The sequence below is a fragment of the Suricata suricatta genome, chromosome 3 (genome assembly GCF_006229205.1).
Source record: "Suricata suricatta isolate VVHF042 chromosome 3, meerkat_22Aug2017_6uvM2_HiC, whole genome shotgun sequence".
Lineage (NCBI taxonomy): Eukaryota > Metazoa > Chordata > Mammalia > Carnivora > Herpestidae > Suricata > Suricata suricatta.
This window is the reverse complement of record NC_043702.1, coordinates 98,725,043-98,746,647: the sequence shown is the minus strand read 5'-3', so window position 1 is coordinate 98,746,647 and position 21,605 is coordinate 98,725,043. Positions and strand designations below refer to the sequence as shown.

The 21,605-nt window shown below is 36.0% G+C and overlaps 1 protein-coding gene across 3 annotated transcripts in view; it reads right to left on the bottom strand.

Moving 5' to 3' along the window:
* Positions 1–21,605, bottom strand: part of PTPN4 (protein tyrosine phosphatase non-receptor type 4) — a 207,932-nt gene that overhangs the window by 89,910 nt on the left and 96,417 nt on the right. For all 3 annotated transcript variants that reach the window (XM_029934710.1, XM_029934712.1, XM_029934711.1), the window contains exon 9: positions 13,353–13,440. In XM_029934710.1, the coding sequence (XP_029790570.1) occupies positions 13,353–13,440 (88 nt within the window). The remainder of the gene's footprint in view (positions 1–13,352; positions 13,441–21,605) is intronic.

Below are 21,605 nucleotides of genomic sequence, written 5' to 3'. Positions count from 1 at the left end.
AATTTTGGAGATTTGCAACAATTTCAAAAAACTTGCAGACAAATCCTGTGGCCTAGAAATATCAAAAATAAAAAATTAAGTTAGGTATGTTATGACTGCATAAAATCTATATAGAGCCTAGTCTGTTTCATCACTTATTACCATAAAATACACACAACCGTGTGTGTGTGTGTGTGTGTGTGTGTGTGTGTGTGTGTGTGTATTTTAACTTTATTTACCTATTTATTTGAGAAGGAGAGAGAGAGAGAGAGAGCGTGCATGTGGGTAAGGGGCAGGAGGGAGAGAATGCCAAGCAGGCTCTGCACCGTCAGCACAGAGTCCAATGTGAGGCTTAAGCTCATAAACTGGGAGAACATGACCTGAGCCCAAATCAATAGTCAGACACTTAACCAACTGAGCCACTCAGGCGTCCCAATACAAACAAAAATACTATAAAAAGTTAGGATTTATCAAAACATCTGCACACTTACAGACCAAACAAGGCATCATTCACAATTAAGAGAAAGGTAAACAAATATAAAGATGCTGTATCATAACTGCATAACATTTACTGTAGTACACAGTGTACTACTGTAATAATTCCACAGCCACCACCTTTTGCTGTTGCATAAGCTCAAGTGTTGCCAAGTATCAGCTTCAAGTACGGTGTGACACTAACCATCTCAGCGTGTGCAGTTGGGTCTCTCCAATAAATTGCATGTAGCAGCAAAAGTGATTTCTCACAGTTGTTGTTTATTTTTCAGTGTGTTTAGTGTAATACCATAACTTTCCAGTAACATCATGGGACCCATAAAAAGTGTTACTTAGTGATGCTGGAAGTGTTCCCAAGAAGCAAAGAAAATCACATTACAAGGAAAACCTGAATTGCTTAATATGTACCATACTCTGAGGTCTCAACTGTGGCTGCCTGCTATGTCAAGATAAATGAATCCAGCATGAGGACCATTGTAAAAAATGAAAAGGAAATGCATGAAGCCATTGCTGCAACTACACTAGTGGGAACAAAACCCTGGTGTTTTGTGCAGAGTGCTGTACCTTTTCATCTCATATTGATGGGCACTGGACCACTGTAAGAAAGGTATACCTGTATCTGTAAACTCTACTATGATGTGAGAAAAAGCAAAGTCATCATATGACAACTTAAAACAAAAAGAAGGTATAGGAACTAAACCTGAAGGATTTAATGCCAGAAAAAGATGGTCTGATAATTTTAGAGAAATGTCACTAAAAAAAATGATAAGAAAACAGAAAAGCAGCCTCTGCCACACAAGAGGCAGGAGATCTGTTCCCAGGTGCCATTCAGAAAAATCACTGAGGAGAAAGGGTATCTGCCTGAACATGTTTTCAATGCAGGTAAAAATGCTGTATTCCAGGGAAGAAAATGCCTTAAAGGTCATTTATTAGTAAGGGAAAGAAGCAAGCCTGTGGATTTAAATCAGGAAAGGCTAGGTGAACTCTGCTTTGGGCAAATGCTGTTGAGTTTATGATCAGGACTGCCTTCATCCAAAACTGCTAACTCTTCACTTCTGAAGGGAAAAAATGAGCACCATCTGCCAGTCTTTTGGTTTTATAAGAAGGCCTGGACAATGAGAACTCTTTTTCTGGACTGGTTCCATTAATGCTTTGTCCCTGAATTCCAGAAGTACTTTGCCTGTAAGGGACTGCCTTTTGAAGTTCTTTTGATATTGGACAATGCCCCTGGCAACCCAGAACCCCACGAGTTCAATACCAACGATGTCAGAGTATTCTACTTGCCCCCAATACAACATCTCTAATTCAGCCTCTGTATCAGGGGGTCATAAGGTCCTTCAAGGCTCATTACATACAGTCTCTATGGAAAAAATTGTCCATGGTACGGGAAGGAACCCTGATAAAGAGAACATCATGCAAGTCTGTAAGGATCTTGAGGATGCCACTGTTACTACAGAAAAGGCCATAAAAATCATAAGCCTGAAACAATAAACTCTTGCTGGTGAAAACTGTGTTCAGATGTTGTGTGTAACTTTACAGGATTTATGACAGAGCCAGTCAAAAAAATCATGAGCTAGATTACAGATATGGCAAAAAGATGGAGGGCGAAAAAGTTTCATGATATGGACCTATCACAAAATTCAAGAGCACCACACCACAGGATTAACAGAAGAGGACTTGATAGACATAAAATCATTGCTAGATGATGAGGAAGAAATAGAAGCAGTGTAACATATGAACTGACATTTGACAATCGAGCACAAGAGTTCTGGATTAAGTTTGCTTTTGACTTTTTTTTTTTTAACAACATGGGCCGATACGAGCACTGAAACTAAAGCAGACAGTGGAGGAATTGGTAACCATACAGACACTTTAGAGAAATGAAAAAGCAAAGAAGTCAGGTAGAAATTACAGTGCACTTCCGTAAAGTTACACCGAGTGTGCCTACTTCTACTGCCTACCCTCTTTTACTTTCCCCACTTCTTACACCTCTGCTCACCTCTGAGATAGTAAAGTCAACCCCATTTCTTCTTCTTCCTCCACAGCCAACTTACCATGAAGATGACGAGGCTGAAGACCTTATGACAATCTACCACTTAATGAATTGTTAATAATAGCCATGCCATTCAGTTTATAAACTTATCTGTAGTATATGTGTGTGGGTATCTTTGTGCAGAAATCTGACTGTATGGCAAGAACTGTATAAAATATTTCTGTACCATCAGTAGCAGGAATGTCTAAGTATTTGTCTGGAGAACATCATGTGTGAGACTCAGACAGCCTATCCTTACATAGGAATGAGGTCAGTGTTATTTAATATAAAATTAATAATGTGTTAGTTTTCTTTATATTTTGTAATTTTGCTTTCAAAGAATTACATTATCATGCAGTATGCCTCTTTCTCTCATAATTGGAGAAACTGCATATCAGCCTATCATCACAGGTAAGTAGTTTTTTAAAACACTAACATTTCTAATACTGTATCCGGACTACGACTGCAACACTGTATGCCATGAATATTTTATAATGTTTCATAGAGCTAGACTACCAAAAAGCATTCTTTTGCTGCTTCTTCATTATCAACATATGAATTGTTACTCCTGTAAATAAATACAAATTTCTTTTTCACATTAACTTTTCATCTTTGATGTCTAGTGTTAGTAATATATTTAATATCCACAGTATTTTGTATCCATACTGATGTAGGCACTGACAGACTATTCATCTTGTAAATAGACGACGTATACTTAATTCAGTAGAGTCCTGTAAATGTATTTTTTCTTCCTGATGATTTATTAGTAACACTTTTTCTCTAGTTTACTTCATTGTAAGAATATAGTATATGATACATATACAAAATATGTGTTAATCGACTAGGTTATCAGTAAGGCTTTGGGTCAAAAGTTGTCTATCAGTAGGTAAGTGGAATCAGACACTACATGAAGATTCTAGACTGTACTTGGGGGACAGGGGTTGAACCCCTAATCCCTGCATCATACAAGGGTCAACTGTACTCATTTGTTAAATGTTAAATAGATGGATCTCTATCACGAGTAGGAAGAGGTCTTAATTGTTTAGCTTGGTACCGAAGACCTTTAAACAACCATCCTATCCCACTTCATCTTCCCTTTCTTACTAGAAAAAACTGTTTCTCATCAAGCCAGTTCCATGATGTTTTAGGTACCCATAATTATGTATTTCTTTAATCCGGTTCTCATGCCTTCTTTGCGTTTCTCTAAAGAATCAAACCAAAGTGTAGATCAAGTCCATCATCTTTTTTTTAAGGGTCTGTGCTTTTATTTTTTTTATTAAAAAATTGTTTTTAACGTTTATTCATTTTTGAGAGACAGAGTGTGAGTGGGGGAGGGGCAGAGAGGGGGAGACACAGAATCCACAGCAGGCTCCAGGCTCTGAGCTGTCAGCACAGACCCCCGACTCAGGGCTCGAACCCATTAACCAGGAGATCACAACCTGAGGTGAAGTCTGATGCTTAACCAACTGAGCCATCCAGGCGCCCCTTGAGTCCATCTTCTCTGTGAAAATTCATTAGCCCACATGAACAAGGGACAGAACTCCAGACCCCACTCTAACCAGATCCCAGCCCTCCTGAGATGCATATTTAAGAGAGTAGTCACCAAACACATGCAACTATTTAAGTGGAAATTCATTAAACTGACATAAAATTAAAAGTTCATTTCCTCAATCACACTAACCACTTTTTGAGTGACAGCACAGATCTAGAACATTTTCTGCATTTCAGGGAGTTCTTTTGGGGAAAGCTGCAAGACCAGAGCTGTCCAATGGAAATACAGTGCAAGCCACATGTGCAATTTATGTAATTAAAATTCTTCTAACAGGTGGCCCAGTGGTTAAGCGTCTGACGTGTCAGGCTGTGTGCTGACAGCCCAGAGCCTGAGCCTGCTTCAGATTCTGTGTCTCCTTCTCTCTCTACCCCTCCCCTATTCATGCTCTCTCTCTCCATCTCTCTCAAAAATAAACATTAAAAAAAGTACCCCAGTAAATAAATTAAAACAAAAGGGATTAATCCTAACTCTGAACATGCCTCTTAATCAAGCTGCCAATCTGCAAGTAATACACAGAACAGCAGTTACACCATTAATATGTGATCAGTACAGTTCAGACCATGAGAAATTAAAGGTGAAATCGCCCAGTTCATTAACAACAAAATTTTAGCAAAGGAGAGATTAACAGAGATTTAAAGTTATCTAGTTAAAAAAAACAAACCAACAAACAGAAAGCAAGACCAAGTTGTAATATCTCTATAGGAAGGCACACTTAGGTGATAAAACCATAAAAAAATACAACGTAGGAAGGGGCTATTATTGGGACAGAGCACAAGGAAGGTTTCTGGAAAGGGTGGCTAACATCTACTTCTTGACCTGGGGGTAGTTGCCGATGTTCACCAAAATACAGTACACAGTTGTGTATCTGTTTCATTGTATAATAAATTAAAAAATAGCAATGTAAAAGGTGAAGATTCAGGATGAATATGAATAGTTGTTCTAATATTTTCCACCCATATCTGAACCGATCATTTCATGACCGGTAGTGGTCTTCCCTCATTTCCTTTGGAGACTACTGTTCTAAGCGCAAACTGCACAGCTAAGATAGTGTTCCAGCCTGTCTACTGTCACAGGTTAAGAGTAACTTGATACCACTAAAGTTTTACAGTATTATGAGTGGGAGAAACATTAATTTTCAGTGGTGCAGGGTAACTTTTAAAATAACTTTATTTCTGATTATTAAAATATTTCAAACAAATATAGAAATACAAGAAGTCAAACAGCATCCCTGACCTTCTCTGCCTCATCCGCAGGGATAGCCACTATTAATATTTTAGTGTGTACTCTTCTAGATCTTTATGTTTATAAAAATATATAAATATATATTATATATAACTACACAATTTCTTTAATCAACAAAAACTATATTATTCTGTAAATTATTACCTGCTGCATATTATTCCAAAATACGGATTTATCACAATTTCTTAACCTTTTCTGTTCATTTAGAGTGTTTCTAATTTTTTATTATTACAAACAGTAATGTAATAAAAATCGCTGAACACATTATTTGAAACACTTATATAAATATTCTACAGGATAGAATCTGAGAAATGGAAATTATCAAAGATTAGATGAGTATTTGCTCTCCAAAAGGATTATACCAAGCTACATACTTCAACAATGTTTCAAAATGTCTACTTTGCATACTCTGACCAATAATGGATATTTTTAATCCTTTGAATTTTTGCAAACCTAAAGAAATTGGTATCTCCTTGTTATTTTCATGGTTATATTTTATTTTTTAAGATTTTTTAAAAGTTTATTTATTATTATTTTTTAGTCATCTCTACACCCAATGTGGAGCTTGAACTCATGACCTCAGTATCAAGAGTCGCATGTTCTACTGACTAAGCCAGCCAGGCGCCCCTTATGATTCTATTTTAGAGGATTAGAAAAAGCATGCAATTTTTTACAGTATCAATCATTTGTATTTCTCCTGTTAAATGTCCATCTCTTTTTCATATAGTTCTAATTACATGTCTACAAGAGAATTAGGGGCACCTGTGGTTCAAGTTGGTTAAGTGTCCAGCTTCAGCTCAGGTCATGATCTCATGGTTTATGGGTTTGAACCCCGTGTCAGGCTCTGTGCTGACAGCTAACTCAGAGCCTGGAGCCTGTCTTCGGATTCTGTGTCTCCCTCTCTCTCTGACCCTCCCCTGCTTGTGCTCTCTCTCTCTCAAAAATAAATAAAACCTATTAAAAAAATTTTTTTAAAGAAATAATCCTTGGAATAAATATGGAATATAAATATAAGAATATTATGAATAATATGGATATTAAAACTTTATGTTGAAAGTATCTTCTTTTAACCTTTGGCTTTAGGTTTTCCCCATATGTGATTAAAATATTTCTGTTTATGTTTCTAATGTAGTCAGGCATAATATAAATTCACTAATTCAAAAATAAGTTTGTGTGCCTTATGTAGGCTTAACAGTGTATATAAACTCAAATTATTCAGTGAAAATGAATACAAGTGGTTATCTACTGATACTTCCATAAAGATGCCTGATACAAACACACACACACACACACATACACACACACACACACACACACACACACACACACACACACAGCTAAGTCTAGACAAGTCGTGACGAGTGACAGCACACAGAATTATGCAGTCACTGAATGATCTGAATACTCCAGGATGATACAGATGAAGTCATACAGATAGCTCCACTCAGACAGAAAAAATTTTGTTTCAAGAGATTATATTTTTAAATTATTTGATTATTCTAATCAATCTTTCAAAAAGTTTACAAATGCATGCAAGTTAAAAACAAGGTTTTAGAAGAAGCTATAAATTGGTTCTTCAATACAGAAATAGGTATCATATGGCTAACTTACTTAGTATCTCTGTGTCTCACTTTCCTCATCTGTGAAGTGGATATGATAATACTCCTACCTCACTGGAATACTGTAAGGATTAAATGAGATTAATATGCAGAAAGCCTTAAGAAGGTGTTGGACACTTAGTAAATGCTATTAGGTGCTGTTATTACTATTTGTGTCCTGTATAACAAAATCTCTCAAAATTAGTGTCCTCATATTCCTTCTTATATACTCTGTACTGGCCATCATAATACCCCAAAACTGACATTCTTACAAATCATTGATGACTTCCACACTTCTAATCCAGTTCTCAACAGACATAGTTGAACACTCGTGATTTGCTTGTTTTCAAAGACACACGTGTCTGAAAGAAAGGCTTTCTATCTAGGTTGCTTCCTCCTGGTTCTTCCTCATCTCTTCTAATCTCTGAAGTTGTTCCAGCTCTGAGGACCTTTCTCTTTAGTATTTACTACATTTCTCCCTGAGTGCTTTCATTTCATGGCTTTAAATATTAACTATGAGTGGTGCTGGGGTGGCTCAGTCGGTTAAGCATCTGGCTTTAACTCAGGTCATGATTTCACGGTCTGTGGGTTCGAGCCCCGCGTCAGGCTCTGTGCTGACAGCTAACTCAGAGCCTGGAGCCTGCTTCAGATTCTGTGTCTCCCTCTCTCTCTGACCCTCCCCTGCTCACCCTCTCTTTGTCTCTCAAAAATAAATACAAAATTTTAAAAATAAAAAATAAAAATATTAACTATGAGCTGACAATTCTCAGATGCCCATCTTTGGTCCAGACCACACCTCTGAACTCAGTGCTATACACTGAATTGCATACCCTCCTTCCTGTCGATTTGCAAAATCTAAAATTTGACTTGTGAGACTAATTCCTGACCCACCCTCCCACACCTTCTTGTCTCTGGTCTTCCCCAACTTCCTGAATAGTTACACCATCTGTCTAGCTGTTCAGACCAAAAACTTTAAAATCATTCCTGAATACTTTTTCTCTCACATCCTATAGCTAATACATCAGTAAATGCTGTCACTTTCATATTCAAAATATATACAGAATCTTGATTACTTTTTACCACCCAACCGCTACGACCACCATTATTTCTCACCTTGATAAAAGTCTAGCTGGTCTCTCAGTGCCTTACAGAATATTCTCAAAACAGACAGCTATTGTTATCTTTTCAAAATGTAAAAATCACATTACATTTTGAAAAAAAATAAGTCTTTTATCTCCTCAAACTGTCAAATAGTCTTGCATAAAATTAGAAGCCATAGTGTTTAAAATGTCTTATAAAACATTTGTCCACTTTAAACTAATCAATACTCTTTCCCAGCTTACACTGCACCAGCCATACTGGTCTCTCTGCTGTTCTCTAAATAGGCAACCTATTTCATGGTTTTCATTGATGTCTCCTCTCACCTAGATATGTATCTGCCTAACACCTTCAAATCTATTTATCTTCTCAGTGAGGCCTTCCCTGATACCCACTTTTGTCTGTCTCAATCCCCTTTCTCCACAGCATCTATTATTATCTGATATAGTACGTATTTAGTTAAAGAAAATTGAGGATAATGTACAAATATGAAAATGTACAGGGGCATGTAGGGGGCACAGTTGGTTGAGCGCCTGGCTGTTGATTTCCGGTCAGGTCATGATCCCAGGGCCATGCAACAGAGCCCCCGTGTCAGGGTCTGAGCTGAGCACGGAGACGGATTAGGATTCTCTCTTTCTCACTCCCTCTGCCCCTCTCCCTGCTCATGCTCTCTCTCTCTCTAAAATAAAAACCCTAACATTTAAAAAATAAAACGTACAAATCTTATATGTGTAACTCAAAATTTTACATATATACCTATACATACGTATATACATGTCTGTGTAACCAACACACATATTTTCAGAATCCAAGAAGGCTCCCTCATGAGCCTCCCAGCCAATAAAACCCTTCCATAGGTGATTGCTATTCTGACTTCTATCAGTATAGACTGGTATTTTGCCTATTCCTGTAAACTTTATTTCCATACCTACCATGTATTCTGATGTACTCAATATCTGTTTGTAGTCTGTCTTGCCCACCAGAATGCAAGTGTCAGGAGGGTTGGGTTTTACCTGCTTTACTCAGTGCTGTATTCACAGTGTATATAAACACCGCTTAGAGCATAGAAGGTGCTCAACAAATACCGAATGAATGAATGAATGAATGAATGAATGAATAATCAAAATAGCATCATTAAGCTTTCCTTTCCTTTGGAACTCTGAAGGGCAAAAGTTATTTTTCCTAAGAATTATCTTTATTATTATAACAATACCTATGGAAATAAGATACTCACAATCAAGCCTAAAATTTGGGTAGAATTGTTTTAGGATTAATTTAGAGGATCTCATACTTAACTAAAATCCTAAAGCCAAACCTTCTGTGATTACTTTTACATTTAGGTAATAAAGTTATGCAATACAGCGTTTACATTATACTAACAGTTTCATAAAACAGAGGTTGAAGGGGAGGACCCAGGGCATAGATATCCTGTAACTCTATTATGTTCTTTTATTTGATTCTCACAGCTTAATAAATATCGAACAGTTTTCACTAGAAAAGATAACAGGTGTTTAATGAGTTGTCAAACCATTCATTTAACAAATTAAGACAGTTTCATTACACTAGCAATTCCTCCTGAGATAGTGCTTTTTCAACATTTTAAGAGGTTGGAAATTCTTCACAGGAATATAAATTTCGCTCCCACAATGTTTCATGGAATTAATACAATATGTTCAAATTATATTTTCAAGATTACTTCCATTTCATTATTTCATCAACTGATCCTAACCAAAAATTTGGGGGTAACTAATCCTTATTCTTTGTAGGTGAGAATCTGAAAATAAAGCATAGAGCACTGGGTAGAAATAATGGCTGCAGTTGCATCCATTGCTTATTTAGAAGTGTGTTTCTTAATTTCCAAATGTTTAGAAGATTTTTAAAGTTTCCTTTTGTTTCTGTTTTTAGCTTAACTATACTATCATCAGAAATTATATTCTTGTGTTTGAAAATAATACAACTATGGAGTTGCTGGATATGATATTCTACATCAATCAGTTAAGTCAAGTGTGCTGACTGTACTGTTAGCTAAAATCTTTTATCTTGTTGATTTTTAGACTGTCTGTCCTATCAGTGAGTGAATAAGGAATATTAGAAATTATCACTTTCTTTTGCTCCATAGAGTAGGGAAGAACATTTGCAAGTCACATATCCATCAAAAAATTGTATCTAGAATATATATATAGAGTTCTTAAAAAAAAAAGAATAAGAAAAGAATAGTGGGGAAAACATTTGAACAGCCACTCATCAAAGATATGATGCTCAACATCATTTGTCATTAGAGCGATACAAAGTAAATCCCTTCTGAGGTGAAATACACTTATTAGATAAGCTTAAAAAGAAACAAAACAATATGGACAGTACCACATGCCAAAAAAGGATGTGAACTGGGACTTGCAAATATTGTGCGTCAGGATACAAAGTGATTTGGTCACTTTGGAAAACAGTGGCAATTTCATGTAAAGCTAAATATACACTTACCATATGGCCCAGCCATCCCACTCTGGGAATTTTATACCACAGAAATGAGAACTTAAATGCACACAAAAAACTGTAAATGATTTTCTTTGCAGTGGTCTATTAATAAAAAAAAGCAAAACACCAGAAACAATCCAAATGTTCTTCGATGGGTGAATAAACAAACAAAAAAATGAATGAACTATTGAAACACACAATGCCTTGGCTAAATCTCAAATGCATTACTGTAAAAAGCCAGTCTCAGAAGGTTATATAATACAGGATTCCATTTATAAGACATTTTGAAAAAGACAAAAATTCAGAGTCAGAGAATAGACCAGTGGTTGCCAGGGATCAGGGGCAAGTATAAGGTTAAATTAACAAAGGAGCAGCATGAATGAGATTTTGTGGGGTGATGGATTATCCTTATTCTGACTGTGGTAGTGGTTACATGAATCTATACACGTGTTAAAACTTACACACCTGAACACATACATACACCCCTAAAAAATCCATTTACTATATTATTTTAAAAAACAACTATCCCCCTGCTCCCTCACCTTGAATCTCTTCTTTTTTTTATCCTGAAATTCTCAGTCATTCTTTTCTTTACTTTTCTACAGTTCCCTTTTCCCTTACTCATATAATCTCCTAGACACATAAAATGTTCTCATTTTCTTAAGTATGCCATGTTCTCTCTTGATTTCAGGTCTTTATTCATGGTGATGGTCTTTGGTGAGAACCACTCTTGGCTAATTCTTATCCATTCTTCTGGCTTTGGTAAATTACTTCTTATAATAAGCCTTCCCTAACCTTTGCTCCCAGGCTAGATTAGATGTTCAGTCATATAATCCCATATCATTCTGCACTTTCCCCTTCCTATCTTCCCATTTTTGTCAATGCATGATCCATTTTTTTCCTCCCCCACCATCTGTAAATGTGTTGCTAAGTACCGCTTAGCACCAACACTGTGTAAGGCACCTGACACATCCACCACATTGAATGCTCTAAAACCTATTTGTGTTTCACAGATTGCTATAAATAACTTGTTCTATTCTCTGATTTTTTCAATCTACATTCTCAAGGCAGACAGAAACATCTTACCTCTTTTTTTCTAAATAAAATATTATTTCAAACACACTTTTGCTTGTGATATTCAGGTAAGTATTCCCTTTATGTATCCTCTCTCCTCTACTCTTTGTCCTTTTTCCTCAGGATGCTATAATATTCCCCTCCATGTTCACTGAACATCTGCATATTTTCTTAAGTTCTCAATATCCACACACCCTTTCCTGGCATTTTCTGTCAGTACAAATCAGATTTCTAAATAACCCTGACCACGGAAAATTTAAATTAATTTAATCTAGTACTCTACATTCATGGCTTTCTTAGAGTTTTACCTTCTAATAATTTAAACAACAAAAATCCTACCTTAATCAAATCACTAAGTAACGATATGGTTAATTATGTATGAGATCCAGCATGTTCCTTCAATTAAGAAAGTCTAATATCCTTTGTATGTCACTGATCGCAGGCAGTGAGAGCACACAGCAGGGTACACTACCTTCAGCAAACTGTTAAGGACTAACATGACTGATTTAGTGGTCACTTTATTGTTAACCATTGTTTAGTTCACATATGTGAAGTTGCATTAGTTTTAAACCTTACAATAAAAAACAATCTAGCTGCACAAAGATTGATAACTGTTACATTTTGGAGAATCAAGTTAAAAAATAACCCACAATTACAGCTGGTGGGGGCAGAGGGGGGAGGCACATTTTAAAGAAAACAAAAAGTTCAAGAGAACCTTACTTACACATTTTAAATGGAATCAGACAAACAGATTTCCAAGTTACAAATACTCAGAATTATCAGATCTAGTCATATGAGGAAAGCAAATCTTTGGTTTTTTTAAAGGAGAGACTGACATAAACTTTGTGAAATATAAGAACACTGCTCTTCTAAAAGAACACAGCCAGGTGAGGCCCTGAACAATAAAACCATTACAGGGAACAAAACTCCCAGTGTGTATATTAAAGTAGGTTCAAAATAACTATCTAAGAAAAATGTAGCTCCCTTTCAGGCTGCTATCCTTATTAGGATTGCTAATGTGTCTCAAGAGAATATAAAACCTATCACCAACTCCAACAATGGTAACCTATAATTCCATTTTTCATTTGTTACATAGAAAAGCTGTACTCCAGGTACTTCTAAAGGAATATAACTTCATGATAAAAAAAAAATGAAGTGAAAGAATTTAAATAGAGACATAATAATGAAGGACAGCAATTCACAAATATGCTTACAGCAGAGTCATAACAGTCTTCTGGAAGCAGAGAAGTTTGATATAATTAAAAACTTATTACAGAGTGATCTACAGAAGAAGCCAATAACTATAAATTCCACCTTTTATTAATAAAGGGATTTGTCACAAAGGAGGACAATCCAAAATGTTAACTTCATTGTGTGCTTTATAAAATTTATAATGATGTCACTAAAGAGGAAATAAGTGAAGTAATACAAGTCTCAGAGAGGTGAAAGTATCTTTGTAATAATCAATATGAATGCTAAAATCCCTACCTTTCCAATTGTTATTTTGTAAAATAAAAAGTCTAAAGGTACTATCTCTTATGATCTGCAAAACTTATCTTTATAAAAATTATCTTTATAACATAAAAACATAAAAATAACACAAAATATCCACTTCAATCATTCTTTCCTCAGATATTAAATCTTAATTGACTGTGAGAATACTTACATTCAGAGGAAATTTTCAGTGCAACCAAGTTGGCAGCACTCACTAGTTATTCCACTGGTTGCCTAATCCTACAAGGGCATTAAATAAAAACTCTGATATGAAATAAATGGAGCCTAACTCAACATCAAATTGGCTCTCTTCACTTACCCTTGCATAGTGGAATTCAACTCCATAGAGTTCTAAGGTACGTGCTGTGTTCAGATAATTAAATTCTGCTTCTGCAGGAGATAAGCCTCTGTAAAGACAGTACGTTAAAAAAAATTATACCAATCACAAATATGGCCAAATTGAAAAAAAAAAAAGCCTATTTATCTAGGAAAGATTCTAGCATTCTAATTAAATCTGTTCTAATACATCATACACGACTATTCCTCTTAGTTGTGTACAGTAATATCTAACTTATCTGGAGGGTAAATTTTTAATAACACAAATTATTATTTTGTAGAATATTTCATTTTCCAGAAATACAAGAATGCACCACGAGATGTGGAGAAAGGGAACCCTTGTGGACTGTTGATGAGAATATAAACTGATGCAGCCACTGTAGGAAATAGTATGGAGATTTCTCAAAAAATTAAAAATACAAATACCATACTAAAGGGGATTCTTTAATTGGGGGAATAAAAACACCAAGAGCAACAAAGTCTAGAAAGAAACAGAGTACATCAATATCACCATAAACACTAACTTTAAAGTAACACAATGACACTAAATTCATATCTATCAATAATCACTCTGAATATAAATGGACTAAATGCCCCAATCAAAAGACAGAGGGTATCAGAATGGATAAAAACAAGATCCATCTATATGCTGCCTACAAGAGACTCATTTCAGACCTAAAGATTCTGCAGATTGAAAGCAAGGGGATGGAGAACCATCTATCATATTAATGGACGTCAAAAGAAAGCCAGAGTAGCCATACTTAGATGTATATTATATTTTTTATTTTATTTTAAATATATTAATTTTAACTTAATTCTATGTAATACATAAAATTATATTTAATATTATATACTATGGTATGTGATTATAAGCCTTATATATATATGACATATATCATATTACTTATATTTTTATTTTGAGAGAGAATGTGTGTGCGCACATGAGCAGGAAACAGGGGCAGAGGGAAAGAGAGAATTTGAAGCAGGCTCCATGCCAAGCACAGACCTCAGAGTGGTCATAATCTGAGTCAAAATCAAGACTCGAATAGTTATCCAACCAAGTTACCCAGGCACCCAGTGACAAAGTAGATTTTAATCCAAAGACTGTAACAAGAGATGAAGAAGGACATTACATCATAATTAATGGGTCTACCCATCAAGAAGAACAATTGCAAATATTTATGCCCCCAACTTGGCAGCACCCAAATATGTAAATCAGTTAATCACAAACATAAAGAAACTCACTGATAATAATGCAATAATAGTACAGGCCTTCAATACCCCACTTACAACAATGGACAGATCATCCAAGCAGAAAATCAATAATAAAACATGTCTTTGAATGACATGCTGGACCAGATGGACTTAACTGATTATATTCAGAACATTTCATCATAAAGCATCAGAATAAACATTCTTTTCAAGTATACATGGAACGTTCCCCAGAACAGATCACCTACTGGGTCACAAATCAGCCCTCAACAAGTACAGAAAGAAAGACTAAGATCATTCCGTGCATATTTTCAAACACAAAGCTATGAAATTTGAAGTCATCCACAGGAAAAAAATTAGGAAAGAACACAAATACATGAAGGTCAAAGAAGTTCCCACTAAAGAATGAATGGGCTAACCAGGAAATTAAAGAAGAAATTAAAAAAACAACAACATGGAAGCAAATGAAAATGAAAACTTGACAGTCCAAAACTTTTAGGATGTAACAGAGATTGCAACACAGGGCCACCTCAAGAAGCATGAAAATTCTCAAATATACAACCTAGCCTTACACCTAAAGGAACTAGAAAAGAAACAGTAAATAAAGCCTAAACCCAGCAGAAGGGAAATAATAAAGATCAGAGCAGAAATAAATGATACAGAAACAAACAACAACAAAACCAATACAACAAATCAAAGAAACTAAGAGTGGATTCTTTGAAAAATTAATAAAACTGATAAACACCTAGCTAGACTTACCAAAAAGAAAAGAGAAAGGACTCAAACAAAATCATGAAAGAGATCACGACCAACACCAAAGAAATACAAACGATTAATTATAAGAGATTCTTATGCAAAATAATATGCTGGAGTGCCTACATGGCTCAGTGGGTTAAGCATCCAACTTGATTTCAGCTCAGGTCATGATCTCAAAATCGTGAGATCAAGCCTGGCATCCTGCTCCATAGTGAGCATGGAGCCCGTTTGGGATATTCTCTCTCTCTCTCTCTCTCTCTCTCTCTCTCTCTCTCTCTCTCTCTCTCTCTCATCCTCTCCCACCTGCTCTCTATCTCTCAAAATAAATAACACACATTAAAAAAACAGTATGTGCCAACAAACTGGGCAATATGGAAGAAATGGACAAATTCCTAGAAACATTCAAACTACCAAAACTGAGATAGGAAGAAATAGAATATCTGAAGACCCCCCCAAATGTCGGGGCCACCAAGTTTTCTGTCTGCCTCAGGCAAGGATTATCACTCTCCAGAGAGTGAACCAGCAAACAAGATTTGCATCTAGAGGCTGGAGACTGCCATTTCCTGGTCAAAATAACTTTGGCGTCTGTCATGCTGGGCCAGACGTGAGTGGCCAAGGTGCACAAAACATCAAAACCATATTTTGGATTATTCAGTGCTAACTCCCCCCTTCCCAGCATTGCTGACACAAATCTGGGCGTTTCTTTTGATATTCATTTGACTGTTTACCTGATAACTGACTTTGGTCAGCTGCTTTGTTTTCCCACCTTGAAACCTATATAAAAGAGAGTTTTATGAATAAAGCTCTCTCTTTCACCTGATCGGAGAACCGTGAGTTCTGTCTTTACTCTCTGCGTCTCCCTCTCCTGCCCCCTTTTTCTCTCCCTCCCTCAGGAGAAGGACCCGCGACGATTCTCCGCCCTACCGGGTCAGGGTAGAAACAGGTACCGCCGAATGCCAGGGAATGCCAGGGACGAGCGGCCCCAGCCTGCCGATTAAGGTTAGGACAATTGGCGCCTCAACGCGGGGCTCAGTAAAGTAACGTGACCCTGAGTGCGGGATACGACACCCAAAAACCAGCAATGAAATTGATTCACTAATCAAAATTCTCCCAACAAATAAATATCCAGAGCCAGATGGCTTCCCAGGGGAATTTTAACAGATATCTGAAGAAGAGTTAATACTTAGGTTTTCTCAAATTGTTCCAAAAAGATCAGAAATGGAAGGAAACTTCCAAACTCATTCTTTGAGGCCAACATTACCTCAATCCTAAAACCAGACAAAGATCCAATTGAAAAGGAGAATTCTAGGCAAATATCCCTGATGAACATGAATGCAAAAATTCTCAAAAAGATATCAACTCCAACAGTACCTTAAAAGAATTATTCACCACAATCGAAGGGGATTTATACCTGGGCTGTAGGGATGGTTCAATATTTGCATTTCCATCAATGAAACACCATATTAAAAAAAAGAATAAGAACCATATGATCCTCTCAATAGATGCAGAAAAACCATTTGACAAAATACAGTATTTGTTTTGATAAAAACCCTCAATAAAGTAGATAAACATTCCTCAACATCATAAAGGCCATGTATGAAAGACCCACAGCTAATAACATCCTCAACTGGGAAAAACAGAGCTTTTCCTCTGTGGTCAGAAACAAAACAGGGATGTCCACTCTTACCATTACTATTTAACATGATACTGTTAAGTCTTGGCCTCAGCAATCAGATAACAAAAAGAAATAAAAGGCATCAAAATTGGCAAGGAAAAAGTTAACATTTCACTATTTGCAAATAACATTATACTCTATGTAGAAAACCCAAAAGACTCCACCAAACTGTTAGAACTAATAATAGATGAATTCAGCAAAGTTGCAAGATATAAAATCAACATACAGAAATTGGTTGAATTTCTATACACTTATTATAATGAAGCAGCAGAAAAAGAAATCAAGGAATCGAAATGTAACCAAACTGGTAAAAGATCTGTACTCTGAAAGTTCTAGAACTTTTATGAAATAAATAGAAGAGGACACAAAGAACTGGAAAGCCATTCTATGCTGATGGAGTGAAGAACACTGTTAAAATGTATATACTATCCAAAGCAATCTACACATTTAATGCAATCCCTATCAAAATACAAACAGCATTTTTCACAGAGCTAGAACAAAACGATCCTAAAATTTGTATGGAACCACAAAAGACCCTAAACAGCCAAATAATCTTTTAAAAGAATAGCAAAGCTTGAGGCATCATGATTCTGGACTTCAAGCTATATCACTAAGCTGTAGTCATCAAGACAGTAAGGTACTGGCACAAAAACAGACACTTAGATCAATAGAACTGAACGGAAGACCCAGATTTGGACCCACAACTATACTGTCAACTAATCTTCAACAAAGTAGGAAAGAATATCCAATGCAAAAAAGTCTCTTCAACAAATAGTATTGGACAGTAACATGCAGAAGAATGAAGCTGGACCACTTTCTTAACACCATACACAAAAGTAAATTCAAAATGGATGAAACACCTAAATGTGTGACAGAAAACCAGTGAAATCTTGCAAGAGAAGAGAGGCAGTAACCTCTTTGACCTCAGCCATAGCAACTTCTTATTAAACACATTGCTAGAGGCAAGAAAGAAAGTAAAAATGAAGAATTGGGACCTCATCAAGATAAAAAGCTTCTGCACAGCAAAGGAAACAATCAACAAAAGAAACAATCAACAAAACTAAAAGACAGCCAACAGAATGGGAGAAGATATTTGCAAATGACATATTTGATAAAAGGTTAATATCCAAAATCTATAAAGAACTTATCAAACTCAACACCCAAAAACAAATGATTCAGTTAAAGATATGGGCAGAAGACATGAACAGACACTTCTCCAAAGAGGACATCCAGATGGCCTACAGGCACATGAAATGATGCTCAACATCACTCATCATCAGGGAAATACAAATCAAAACCACAATGAGATACCGCCTCACACCTGTCAGAATGGCTAAAATTAACAACACAAGAAGCAACAGGTGTTGGCGAGGATGTAGAGAAAGGGGAATCCCGTGTACTGTTGGTGGGAATGCAAACTGGTACAGCCACTCTGCAAAACGGTATCCTCAAAACTGGTTACAAAGTTACAAAGAGAACTACCCTATGACCCAGGATTGCCCTAGCAGGTATTTACCCAATAGATACAAAAAAACAGATTTGAAGGTGTACCTGCACTCCAATGTTTATAGCAGCATTATCAACAACAGCTAAACTATGGAGAAAGCCCCAATGTCCCATCAACAGATGAATGGATAAAGAAGATGTGGTATATACATACAATGGAATATTACTCAGCCATCAAAAAGAACAAAAACTTTCCATTTGCAATGACATGGATGGAGCTAGAGTATATCATGCTAAGCAAAATATTCAGAAAAGACAAATACCATATGTTTTCCCTCATACGTGGAATTTAAGAAACAAAGCAGATGAACATATGGGAAGGGGTGAGAGAGAGAGAGAGAGAGAGACAGAGACAGAGACAGAGACAGAGACACAGAGAAACAAACCATATGACACTTAAGGATAGTGAACAACCAGGGTTGATAGAGGGGATGTAGGGGGGGATGCACTAGATTGGGTGATGGATATTAAGGACTCATTAACTTAATTAAGTGTTATAATGAGCACTGGGTATTGTATGTAAGTGATGAGTCCATGAATTCTATTCCTGAAAACAATATTGTACTGTATGCTAACTAAAATTTAAAAAGAAAAAAAACATATGAGAAATAAATTAAAGAATGAATAAGTAATAAAATAAGAAATACCATATAATCCAGTAATTCCACTTCTGGGTATTCATCCCCCCAAAAATGAAAACACTAATTTCAAAAGATATATGTCCCATCCCGTTTCTTGCAGCACCAATTACTATAGCCAAGACATGGCACCATGCCAGTGTCCACTGATAGATGAATGCATAAAGACGTAATACGTATGTATATGATGGTATATTACTCAGCCATTAAAAAGAACAAGATCTTGCCATTTATGACAAAATGAATAGACCGAGGAGTGAAATAAGTCATACTAAGACAAATACCATATGATTTCACTTATACATGGTATCTAAAAAAATAAACAAAAAGCAGAAACAGACATATAAATATAGAGCAGAGGGCTGTGGATGGATGGGCAAAGTGGGTGAAGAAAAATAGGAGATACAGGCTTCCAATGATAGAATGAGTTAATAAGCACAGGATAAAAGGTGCAGCCTAAGGAATACAGTCAATGGTATTGTAATGGTGCATGGTGACAGGTGGTAGCTACACTTGTGAGTGTAGCATAAGGAACAGACTTGTCAAATTAGTATGTTATACACCTGAAACTAATATATTTGTGTGGCAGCCATATTAAAAACAAAAAAAAAGGTTTTTAAAGTCCCTCAGTGATTTTATGGCTGACAAAGTCATTTATTCCCTGACATAAGGTGAAAGAGTGATTTTCAATATTTGGTCCATATACTGAATCTGGATTTAATACAAACAGTTGCTTCTAAAACATGGAAGTTTTGAGACAATCTCCTGAGCAGCACTTCTCAGAGGATGGTGTACAGACAGGTGTGGATTCATAACACACACAGAAACTTACAGTCTTAGTCTTTTATATTTATAGCACTTTGACAGAGTAATTTCATGTCTATGGAACCTAGTCTTGTAATTTTTTATGACTCTATTTCTCCATTTTACCATTCTAGTAATTTAATTTTATTATTTTTTCAGAAGTTTCATTCCATGACAAACTGGGGAAAAACTGATCTTTCATCAATTTCAGAAATACTATTGTATACAATCGGATATAAAATGGATAAGGTATACACTGTTTATATTTAAGCAATGTCCCAGGTGATTCTTATAAACACAAGTTTGCTCCAACAAAGCCATTAGAAGTAGATTTACTCCTGTATGATATATATTTCTAACAAACTTAGTTGACTGGTATTATCTGACTATAGCAGAGCTAAAGCAGCAAATTATAAAAGCAAAACATATTAATCTTTCACTCACTAATGATACAAGAAAAGGAAGCCAACAGCCTACCAATGCATGATCATAAAAATGAGATTCCTAAAAAAGCACATATACCTCAATTTTCTGCAAAATTCAATTAAGTTAAATAAATACTCTTCCTCCCCACCCCAAACCCCACTCCTCAAACTGGAGGATTCTATCTTTCTTTGTTTAAAGATATGAGGAATCATTTCTTTAAACCAAATACAAATACATAATCAATACCTTCTCAAAATGTACAAGCTTTCTTACAAAAAAGACTTTCCTTTACTGGTAAATTTTTTAAAAATCTGGTTTATCTTCAAACCCTTGATTTGGATGCTACGTGTAGAACTTTTACTACAAATGGCTTTCACTGTTAGACCAAAATAGCTCCTTCATCTCCTTAGGCCAGTTTATTAAAATTCTCATTTTATTAGTCTTAGATTAGATCAGAGGTCAGCAAACTTTTACTGAAAAGAGTGAGACAATAAATACTGTTAGATCACATGGTCTCTTCTGCAACTACTCAGCTCTGCTCTTACGTGAAAGCAGCCACAGGTATGAAAATGAGTAAGAGAATCTGTGTTCTAGTAAATGTTCGTTTATGGACACTGACTTGGAATTCATCGAAATTTTATATACTACAAAATGTTATTTTTCTTTTTATGTTTTTCTCAACCATTTAAAATGTACAGATCATTCTTAGCCCGTGGGTCATACAAAAACAGGCAGTAGATCAGTTTGTCGACCAAATGAAAGTTTCCTCAATATTAAGAGCCAATATTTCTTCAGTGTTTACCACGTGCTGGGCACTATTCAGAGTACTTTGTATATATGAACTCATGTAATCCTTACATTAACTCCAGAGATAGACACTTTTATTATCCCCAATTTACAAAGAAGCAGAGAAGCAGAGATACAGAGCAATGTAGCCAAAATTTGAAAACCGTTTTTTGTTTATTTGTTTATTTTCTTTATTGTGAGAGACAGAGAGAGGCAGAGAGAGAGGTAGTGAGAATCCCAAGCAAGTTCCATGTTCTCAGCACAGAGCCCGACAATGGGCTTGATCTAAGGAACTGTGAGGTAACAACCTGAGCCGAAATCGAGTCTGGACACTTAACTGACTGAGCCACCCAGGCACCCCAAAAGTTCTCTTAACCAGAATTTCAGACCAGGCAGTCTGGCTCTCCAGTTCAAACTCTTAGCCAATATGCTG